The sequence below is a fragment of the Colobus angolensis genome, unplaced genomic scaffold (genome assembly GCF_000951035.1).
Source record: "Colobus angolensis palliatus isolate OR3802 unplaced genomic scaffold, Cang.pa_1.0 Scaffold9, whole genome shotgun sequence".
NCBI classification, from domain to species: domain Eukaryota; kingdom Metazoa; phylum Chordata; class Mammalia; order Primates; family Cercopithecidae; genus Colobus; species Colobus angolensis.
The window spans coordinates 7807962-7819080 of NW_012122931.1; the positions used below are offsets into that span (position 1 = coordinate 7807962).

The window sequence follows — 11119 nt, forward strand, 5'->3', positions numbered from 1 at the left end:
TGAGGAAGAGAAATTTTGATTTTAATTAAACCATTTTTTTATTTGTTTGTTTTTGTTTTTGTTTTTGAGATAGGGTATCGCTCTGTTGGAGTCTTGCTCCAGGCTGGAGTGCAGTGGCATCATTACAGCTTAGGCTCAAGTGATCCTTCCACCTCACTCTCCCAAGTAGCTGGGAACACAGGCATATGCCACCACACCTGGCTGATTTTTGTATTCTTTTTTTGTAGAGACAGGGTTTCACCATGTTGCCTAAGCTGGTCTCAAACTCCTGGGCTCTAGTTCCTCCTGCCTTGGCCTCCCATAGAGCTGGGATTACAGGCGCAAGCCACCATGTCCAGCCTTAATTAAATCGAATGTACCAATCTTTTATAATGAGTACTGCCTGCCTCCTGTTTAAGGAAGAGGTTAAAGTTCATTTTTTCCACAGGGACATCCAGTTGATCCAGAATCAGCTATTGAAAAGACCATCCTTCCCCACTGTTTTGCAAAGGCCATGATAAGTCAGGTTATCATAGGCATGTGTGCATGTGTGTCTTGGTTGCGTTCTGAAAGTCCCACAGGTGACCAGAACCACTAAGAACTTCCAGCCTGACAGGAAGTTCTGTTCTCCTCCCGCCTCCAGCCAGTGCTGTTCTCCTCCCGCCTGTTCTCCTCCCGCCTCCAGCCAGTGCTGGCTCCGGGTTTTAGCTCCTTCTGCTGTGCGTCTCTCTCCTGGATGACCCGACAGCCTCCTAACTGGTCCCGTCCTGCACTCTTTCTTTCCTCCTCCAATCCCTTCTTCTCCCTGCAGCCTAATGACTGATTACATGCTCTCCCACTGGACACTGGGCCCGGGCACGGTCTTTGGCTTCCCCCATCTCTCTTCTCTCTGCTTCCTCACTCCAGCTACACTGGCCCTCTCTCTGTCAAACTTCCCATCAAGGCCCTTCCATATGCACCTGCTGGCAGAACAGCTTTCTGCTTTTTTCTAAATCTTAACCATGACTCGTGTCAGTGGAGCCACACTCTCAAAGACAGGCCTTCCCCATGGCCCCAAAATATATCAGCTGCGCCACTGTACTCCCATAACCAGTCTGTAACTCTTTCCCTGTCTAATCGCTTGTTTTGCCTGCTTCCGTTGCCAGACCTCCAACTCCAAACAGGTAGGCACTGTGGCCATTTCTTTTCTTTTTTTGAGACGGAGTCTCGCTCTGTCGCCCAGGCTGGAGTGCAGTGGTCGGATCTCAGCTCACTGCAAGCTCCGCCTCCCGGGTTTATGCCATTCTCCTGCCTCAGCCTCCAGAGTAGCTGGGACTACAGGCGCCCGCCACCACGCCCGGCTAGTTTTTTGTATTTTTTAATAGAGACGGGGTTTCACTGTGTTAGCCAGGATGGTCTCGATCTCCTGACCTTGTGATTCGCCCGTCTCAGCCTCCCAAAGTGCTGGGATTACAGGCTTGAGCCACCGCGACCAGCCACTGTAGCCATTTCTTTCTGCCTCTGCTGTTCCCCAGCCTGGGCTGGCGCAGGGTGGCCGTGGGGGTCATGGTTCCTCAGTGAGGGGAGGAGGCGGTGGCCTGGCTTTACCTTTACAGAGGAACTGCAGGATGGCCGCGGTGCCGGCACCACACACCTCCCGCGGCGGGTAGACCATGGCCGAGGCGTCGAGGCTCAGCATCTGCAGACACAAGGGGAACCCGCTTTACAGTGCAGTTCACTACCAGTGCAACCAGAGGCCACATGATTTCCTTATCAATTTGTGTGTCCTCTGTCGCCTTCACCCAGCAGGCATGGCCTGACAGCAGAGGCGACTGAGCTATCTTGTTACTTACAGCTGCATTGCCAGTGCCTGGGATGACTGCAGGCAGGCAGTGTGATAACCTACCTTGTTTTAACCTGAGTGACTCTCTCCTAGCAGAGAGAGAGCCAGACAGACTCCATTTTAGTTTCTTCACTTGCAGCCCCTTTTACCTCCCTCCCTTAAGGGCATAACTAGTGTAAACTGACTCAAAGCACATGCAGGAATGCACCTACTGATAAGATACAGAGGCAAGCTGCACCAGCAGCTCCTGGGGAGGCCCGCGAGGTGGATGAAACACAAAACCTCAGCGTTTATCTCTCTCTGATAGTTTAAGCCCCTGCACCTGGAACTGTTGATTTTTTTTAACTGCTTTTGTAACCAATTAATTTTTTAACTTTTTTGCCAGTTCTGCTTCTGTAAAAATTGCTTCAGCTAAACTCCCTCCTCCCCTATTTAGACCACGGTATAAAAACAAAACTAGCCCCTTCCTCGGGGCCAAGAGAATTTTGAGCGTTATCCGCCTCTTGGTAGCTGGCTAATAAAGGACTCCTTAATTTGTCTCAAAGTGTGGCATTTCTCTATAACTCGCTTGGTTACAACAGAAGCAAGCACTTTTTTACATTTTTCTAAGACAAAGTCTCCCTCCCATTGCCCAGACTGGAGTGCAGTGGCACGACCACTGCAGTCTCGACCTCCCCAGGTTTAAGCGATCCTCCCACTTCAGCCTCCTGAGTAGCTGGGACTATATGCACACGGCAGCATGCCTAACTCTTGTATTTTTTGTAGAGATAAGGTCCTACTATGTTGCCCAGGCTGGTCTCAAAGTTTTGGACCCAAGCAATTCGCCTGCCTCCCAACGTGCTGGAATTACAGGTGTGAGTCATGCCCCCAGCCTCTCAGTTCACTTTGGATAAATACATAAGTGAGTGAAAAAAAGGAAGTTATAGGACAGCATATAGCATATGATTCCACTGGCTGGGTGCAGTGGCTCATGCCTGTAATCCCAGCACTTTGGGAGGCCAAGGTGGGAGGATCACTTGAGCCCAGGAGTTCGAGACCAGCCTGGGCAACATAGCGAGACCCTAACTCCACTTAAAAAAAAAAATATATATATATATATATATATATATATATATGATTCTTTCTTTGTTAGATAATACATTCATACACTTTCACATTAATATTTTATAGAAAAAAATTGGAGGAATATATATCAAACTCAAAGTGGTTTCCTCGAAAAGGAGATTCTGGGTTACTATCTACATGAAATGCTGCTATTATTATTATTTTTTGAAACAAAGTCTTGCTCTGTGGTCCAGGCTGGAATGCAGTGGTGCGATCTCGGCTCACTACAACCTCTGCCTTCCCGGTTCAAGCAATTCTGCTGCCTCAGCCTCCTGAGCAGCTGGAACTATAGGTGCGTACCACCACACCCAACTAATTTTTGTATTTTTAGTAGAGATGGGGTTTCACTATGTTGGCCAGGCTGGTCTTGAACCCCTGACCTCAAGTGATCCACCCACCTCGTCCTCCCAAAGTGCTAGGATTACAAGCTTGAGCCACTCTGCCTGGCAGAAATGTTTCTTAATATTTACATTTTTTTTTTTTTTTTTTACAATATACAGTATGAATTTTAAATTCTGTAATGACAAATGTTTATCTGCACACACATGCAGATGCCTCTGTGTTTATGAAGCCCAGGAAGCAGGGGCCTCAGCTCACAGCCACAGAACTGCTCCGTCCACGGTGTGAGTTGTGTTGGACCCAGACCTCCCCCTGCCAAACTCTGACTTCCCATAGGCCCTCTGATCCCACCGAGTGCTGGCAGGCACTGATATCCTCTATGCCTGGGTATCAGGGGAGTTCTGGAAAAGGAGAAGGCCTGGGAAGCTCTGATTTTGCTGTAGCACAAGTGGCTGGGTGGGAAGGGTGGCTCAGGTGCCCCAGCCCTGGCCAGCCCAGCCCTCACATGGTGGGTGTTGAGTGAACGTGCTTTGCACAGGGGAGTGGGAGACTGCCCCAGGGAAGAGGAACTGACCGCCCAGATGCTGAGGGCCCAACAGCAGAAACCCCTATACCAGGAAGCAAATAAACCCCACATGGGTGCTCTTAGTCACCATCAGTAAAGCGAGGTGGCTTAAGGGCACGGACTCTGGGCTATACCAGGATGCAGGCTACAAGCCACGTGTGGCCATTTACGGTTACATTTTAATTAACTGGAAATAAATCTGGTTTAAAGTTTGGGTCCATGCTTGGTTGGAGTCACCACATTTCAAGGGCCCAGCAGCTACAAGTAGCCAGGGTGGCCATGTTAGCTGCACAGATGATAGAGCATTCTCATAGTGGGCAGCAGGAGCAGTGACTGGACACTGCTGTGCCACAGACACCGCTGTGGCTTCAGATCCTGGCCCATTACATGCTGGCCGTGTGTTTGCTTGATCAGGCCCCTTAGTGTCCTGGGGCTGTGGTCCCCTCATAGCCAAACAGTCAGTATTACCGACCCGGTGAGCTGTTTGGTGGGCGGCGGGTGACACCTGAAGAAGATCTTGCCCACAGTACGGCCTGAACTCAGAATGGTTATCTCACCCTAAAAGAAGGTTTGTCCGAGTTGCCACCAAGAAACTCAAAAGATCTTTTTTTAATGGAATCAAAATAAAATGAAGTGTCTAGGTTGGGTGCGGTGGCTCATGCCTGTAATCCCACCCACTTGGGAGGCAAGGCGGGAAGATTGCTTGAGCCCAAGACTTCGAGACCAGCCTGGGCAACATAGTGGGACCTCATCTCTACGAAAAATAAAAAAATTAGTCAAGTGTGATGGGGTACACCTGTGGTTCCAATTTCTTGGGAGGCTGAGGAGGAGGATCTCTGGAGCCCAGGAGTTTGAGGCTGCAGTGAGCCATGACTGAGTCACTGCACTTCAGCCTGGGTGACAGCATGAGGCCCTTGCTCAAAGAAGAAAAACATTGAAGTGTCCAGAACTCCTACCAGATGTCGAGGATGGCTTCAGGATTGGGAATGTGCTCTGAGCTGTGTTGTCTAAAATGGGAGCCACTAAGGACGCATGGCTATTTAAATAGAAATTAATTCAAATTCAACGAAATCAAACTTTTAGTTCCTGGCTGTACACACAAGCCACATTGCAGGTGCTCGATAGATACACATGGCCAGCGGCTGCTGCTCTGGACAGCACGGTCACTGAACATTTCCATCATTGCAGAAAGTTCCAGTGGGCAGCAGGGAGGACAAGCCATGTTGGCCCGTCGCCCCAGCCGGCCCTTCCTCAGGCAGGAGGGCCCCAGCTGCTAAGGTCAGTCCTTCCTCTGCTGTCTCTGTGCTCACCCACACACTCTGACACAGAAGCTTCTGCTCGGCAGGCTGGGCTGGCTGAGAGTGGGTCAACTCCAGGCCACTCCGGAATGCTGGCCAGACTGCGTGCCACCCTGAATGGAGAAGTCCCTGTTCCAGAAGCCGAGCTGTTCAGAGGTGGGGAGCACAGGCATCAGCTTCAGATGGCCTGGTTTACAACCATCTCTGCTGTCAGTGACTGCGTGGCCCTTGCGCAAGTTTCTTAAACTGCCTGTGCCTCAGTTTCTTCATCTACAAAGTAGCACAATAGTATCTGCCTCACAAGAGTTCTATGATGATTCCAGGTTATGCCCAGTTTTAGAAAGCCCCAGATGAAGGTGAGCCACCTCATCGGCACGACTGTGAGAGCCACCTTCCCTGAGCAGCGGCCCCGTCAGTGTCTGTCATGGGCTGAACTGTGTCCCCCTCCCAAGCTCCTATGTGGAAATCCTAATCGCCCGTCCCTCAGAATGTGGCTGTATGTGGAGATAGCATCTTTAAGGAGGTAATTAAGTTAAAAGGGGGTCATTAGGCTGGGCCCTAATCCAATATGACTGGTGTGCTTCTAAGAGGAGGAAATTTGGACATGGACATGTACACAGGGAAGCTGAGGTGAAGACACAGGGAGGGAAGACAGCACCTCCGAGCCAAGGAGAGAGGCCTCAGAAGTCACCAGCCCTGCCAACACCTTGATCTTGGACTTCTAGCCTGTAGAACTCCCCTGGCCTGGGTAATTCTGAAACCCCATCCCGACGGCTCCCTACCTACTTCTCTCCCCCGCAGCTTTCTGGGCCCCGTATCACACAGGCTTAGCAGCTTCCAACCACATCACTTTCCCGCCCCTCCCTGAGACAACCTGTGCTTCCCACCACTTGCCTCTTGCACCTGGGCTGCCCCTGTTATCCAGGTCTGCTCAGAATCTTTTTTTTTTTTTTTTGGAGATAAAGTCTTGCTTTGTTGCCCAGGCTGGAGTGCAAATGAGCAATCTCGGCTCACTGCAATCACCGCCTCCTGGGTTCAAGCAATTCTCCTGTCTCAGCCTCCCCCGAGTAGCTGGGATTACAGGTGTGCGCCACCATGCCTGGATAATTTTTTGTATTTTTAGTAGGGACAGGGTTTCACCATGTTGGCCAAGCTGGTCTCGAACTCCTAACCTCAAGTGATCCACCCACTTTGGCCTCCCAAAGTGCTGGGATTACAGGCGTGAGCCATGGCACCCAGCCCAGAAATCTTATTCCTCCTTCAAGGTCTGGTTTGAATATCACAACTTTTTTTTTTAACTTTTTTTTTTTTTCCTCCTGCAACTTTTAAGTTCAGGGGTACCTGTGCAGGATGTGCAGTTTTGTTACAAAGGTAAACATGTGCCATGGCGGTTTGCTGCACAGATCATCCCATCACCCAGGTATTAAGCCCAGCATTCATTAGCTTTTCTTCCTGACGCTCTGCCCACAACCCCACTCTGATAGGCCTCAGTGTGTGTTGTTCCCCTACTAACAACTTTCTTAAAGTGTCAGGCTCTTCTGGATTCAGCTTTCTTTCTTCTTCTTTCTTAATGTACGTTTTTCTGCCTCTATTATGGCAGCAAAAGTCATATAATTACGAATGTTCACATGTTGGCCTCTCTACAAGCTTCCAAGGACCATGCCTTGGGGTCTCTGTGATCCTGGCACTGTGAGATCAGGGCAGGCACTCAGTAATGTGGGAGAGGGGAGGTGGGCAGGCCAGAGAGCACCCCAGGCAAAAACAGCTTCCCATTTACCTCCAGGGTTCGAACGTGAGCCAGCATCTGCGGCAACCTCTGGATCTCGTTTCCACTGATGTTGAGGGTACGCAGGCTTCGAAGCTCCCCCAGGGTGTCTGGAAGCTCCTTCAGCTTGTTGTCTGCGGAGACCCCAACAGCACAGCTCAACACCCCAAATCTCCATCACCAGCTTCCTGCCTGCCCGCTGGGAGCCACTCTGGCCTCTGGGGCACACAGCAGGTCCTAGGTCCTGAGGTTTCGTAGGATCAAGAAGGTGGAGTTCCGGTTCAAGTCCCCACTCCACCAATTACTAGCCACGAGACTTTAGACAACTGGCTTTGCCTCCCTGTGCCAGTTTTCTCACTTGGAAAATGGGGACAACGCTGCTACCCAGCCTTATAAGAACATGGGGAGACTGGAGGTTCAGGTAGATGATGTGTGAGGTCCTCCGCACACGGCCCCTCACGCTGTAATGACTGAGCAATGGGGTGCCACTGTTGTTCTCATTACTCATACGTTACAGTCGATAAATGGAGGCACTCTGTGCAGGAAGTGCTTAAGGACAGCGAGGAGAAGGGAGAGAGCTGGGTGTGGCGAGCAGAGCGCTCCTGCGGGTAAGGCACCTATGTGGTAGTTTTGGCTCTGTCGCCATCCCACTGGCTGCTCTTGAGCAAGTCACATTCGATTTCCTGGGCCTTGTTTTCCTTATGTGTAAACTGGGGATGGTACCACTGCCCTCAGCCTGCCCCGTGGACTCCTCAGGAGGCTTGTTGTGTCACTGGAGATAAAAGCGCTGCTCAGAACCTTACTGCAGCCACACAGCCCTGGCTCCGAGGAGCCACAGGAATGCTCCCGACAGCCTGTCTCTGGTTACCATGGAGACAGCTGACCCAGCAGGAGTCAGTCCATTTACAGCGACCCCTGGAGACTGGCTGCCTTCCCGCTCAATGGCTCCGGGGCGGGGCAGCCTGTGGATCCCGGCCAGAATGGCCCAGAGCTGATGGAGGGTCACACAGACACAGCTTCTTGGTCCTTACCTTTAACATTGAGAGTCTGGAGCTGGGTCAGGTTCCCAATGGAACGCGGGAGCTGCATCAGTTGATTCCTTTCCACGTTTAAGACCTAAGAAAAAGGAAGAGGTGGCCGGGCGCAGTGGCTCATGCCTGTAATCCCAGCACTTTGGGAGGTGGAGGCAGGTGGATCACAAGGTCAGGAGTTCAAGACCAGCCTGGCCACATAGTGAAACCCCATCTCTATTGAAAATACAAAAATTAGCTGGGCATGGTGGCACACGCCTGTAGTCCCAGCTACTCGGGAGGCTGAGGCAGGAGAATCGCTTGAACCCAGGAGACGGAGGTTGCAGTGAGCTGAGACGGTGCCATTGCACTCCGGCCTGGGCAACAGAGCGATACTCCATCTTAAAAAAAAAAAAAAAACTAAAGAGGAAGAGATGATGTGAGAACCCACACACAGACCACTGTGATGACCCCTGCACCCCTCGCCCTGCCAGGTCAGGGCACCCAGGCACTACACGCACAAGCCCTTATCTCCCCTTGCCGGCCCTTGAGGAAGACAGAAATTCTTAAGTTTCTGCTGGAGATAGGAAAAAACTGAAGCTCAGGGTAGTGAAGTCATGTGCTTAGGACAGCACAGCCAGGCCTTGAACCGCTTCTGGCTGAGGTTCCAGCGCTTATACCAACCACAAAATGCTCAGTAACTGTCCCACCATCAGGGAGGGAGGGAAAAGGGGACTACAGACTCTGGGATCTGGGGAGGCAGCACAGGAGGCTCTAGTTCCCCCCGTGTTAAGGAAAAGGAAACCTGGCTGCCCCAAGGCTGTATGATCCACCTAAGGCCTCAGGCTGATAATGGTGCTGGGACTGAACCTGGGCTTGTTGGATTCCAAAGCTGTACTCCCTCCAGAAAGTAGCACCTTGAGGTGACCGAGACCAACAGGATGAAACACTAAGTAACCATTAAAAATAGATGCAATAGGGGCTGGGCTCATGCCTGTAATCCCAGCACTTTGGGAGGCTAAGGTGGGTAGATCACGAGGTCAGGAGATCGAGACCATCCTGGCCAACATGGTGAAACCCTGTCTCTACTAAACTACAAAAAATTAGCTGGGCGTGGTGGTATGTGCCTGTAATTCCAGCTACTCAGGAGGCTGAGGCAGGGGAATTGCTTGAACCCGGGAGGTCAAGATTGCAGTGAGCCGAGATCACGCCATTGCACTCCAGCCTGGTGACAGAGCAAGACTCCAACTCGGGGGAAAAAAAAAAAAGACGCAAGGGAAAGCTAAATAGCCAATAAAAATAATGAGAAGATGAATATTTGATGAACCAAAGGACGTTATGAGTTACTGTCAGGTGTCCAAAAGCTCCAAATTAGTGAACGCAGCAATTCTATAAAAATACACCTACTGGCCAGGTGCAGTGGTCACACCTGTAATTCCAGCACTTTGGGAGGCCAAGGCGGGTGGATCACCTGAGGCCAGGAGTTTGAGGTCAGCCTGGCCAACATGGTGAAAACCTATCTCTACTGAAAATACAAAAATTATCCAGGTGTGGTGGTGAGTGCCTGTAATTCCAGATACTGAGGAGGCTGAGGCAGGAGAATCTCTTGAACCCGGGAGGCAGAGGTTGCAGTGAGTTGAGATGGTGCCACTGCACTCCAGCCTGGGTGACAGAGTGAGAAAAAAAAAATACACATACAAAAAGTCCTACATCAAGGTATTTATTGTGGCTCAAAGTGGTAGCAATTGGTCAGGCATGGTGGCTCACACCCATAATCCCAGCACTTTGGGAGGCCAAAGTGGGTGGATCACTTGAGGTCAGGAGTTCAAAACCAACCAGGCCAACATAGCAAAACACCATCTCTACTAAAAATACAAAAACTAGCTGGGTGTGGTGGCACACTCCTGTAATCCCAGCTTAGGGAGGCTGAGGCAGAAGAATCACTTAAACTCGGCAGAGAGAGGTTGCAATGACCTGAGATGGCGCCACTGCACTCCAGCCTGGGCAATGCAGTGAGACACTGTCTCAAAAACAACAACAACAACAACAACAAAAACTAAAGAGCCAAGGGGAGGGTGGAGCTGGCACTGAGTGCAGCCTGCTTCCACTGGCTGGAACCCAGCCAGAACATTCCAGGCTTGAGTGACTGCCTGGTCTCACTAGGGCCATCTGAGGTGGGTTTCTGTTTCTGCAGCCTTACCTGGAGGGCAGTCAGCTGCCCCAGATCGTCAGGAAGGGCTGTCAGCTGATTATCGTGGAGATCTAGAACCTGCAGAAGGAAGACCCCTATGAGTCTCCAAGTGAGAAAGTCCCTTGGACTCCGGGCTCCAGAGCAGCGAGGAGGGGCTGGGGCCACCTCACACCCCCCAGTGCAGAAACAGAGTGCCTGCCCCTCCTTTCCCACCCTGTGTGGATAATTCCCACCTCATTTTCCTTCTCAAACCATTTTACTATTTTCTTATTTTATGTATATTTATTTTTACTGTTGATGGAAAAACTATGCTATAAAACAGTATGCCTAGATACTAATATGTTAAAAGAAACACCCCATTGTATAAATATGTATTTGCATAGAAAAAAGACTTTCAAATATGTGACAAAATACTGACAGTGATACTCCACAGTGTAAAATTATAGATGTTTCCCCCTTTGCTTAACTGTACTTGCTAATTACTATTTTATTTTATTTTATTTATCTTGAGACAGAGTCTCACTCTGTCACCCAGGCTGGAGTGCAGTGCACTGGAGTGCAGTGCAGAGATCGTTCTCAGCTCACTGCAACCTCCACCTCCTGGGTTCAAGTGATTCTCGTGCCTCAACCTCCCAAGTAGCTAGGATTGTGCCACCATGCTCTGCTGGGATTTCTCGTATTTTTAGTAGAGATGGAACGCCATGTTGGCCAGGCTGGTCTCAAACTCCTGACCTCAAGTGACCCCCCCGTCTTAGCCTCCCAAAGTGCTAGTTTTACGGGTGTGAGCCACTACAACTGACCACTAATTTTTTAAAAATGAAAATGCACAAAAAAAGGCCTTGGAGAAATATTTATACATGTGCACACACAGCTACTCTTCACATCCATGGGTTCCATATCCATGGATTCAACCAAACTCAGGTCGAAAATATTAAGAAAAAACAAAAACAGCCAGGTGCAGTGGCTCAAGCCTGTAATCCCAGCACTTTGGGAGGCCGAGACGGGCGGATCACGAGGTCAGGAGATTGAGACCATCCTGGCTAACA

The 11119-nt window shown here is 50.3% G+C and overlaps 1 protein-coding gene across 3 annotated transcripts in view; it reads right to left on the minus strand.

The window, feature by feature from the left end:
- Nucleotides 1-11119, minus strand: part of LRSAM1 (leucine rich repeat and sterile alpha motif containing 1) — a 59865-nt gene that overhangs the window by 37739 nt on the left and 11007 nt on the right. For all 3 annotated transcript variants that reach the window (XM_011931347.1, XM_011931345.1, XM_011931346.1), the window contains 4 exons: nt 10083-10151; nt 7904-7988; nt 6885-7006; nt 1567-1657 (listed from right to left, as the gene is read on the minus strand). In XM_011931347.1, coding sequence (XP_011786737.1) covers nt 1567-1657; nt 6885-7006; nt 7904-7988; nt 10083-10151 — 367 coding nt within the window. The remainder of the gene's footprint in view (nt 1-1566; nt 1658-6884; nt 7007-7903; nt 7989-10082; nt 10152-11119) is intronic.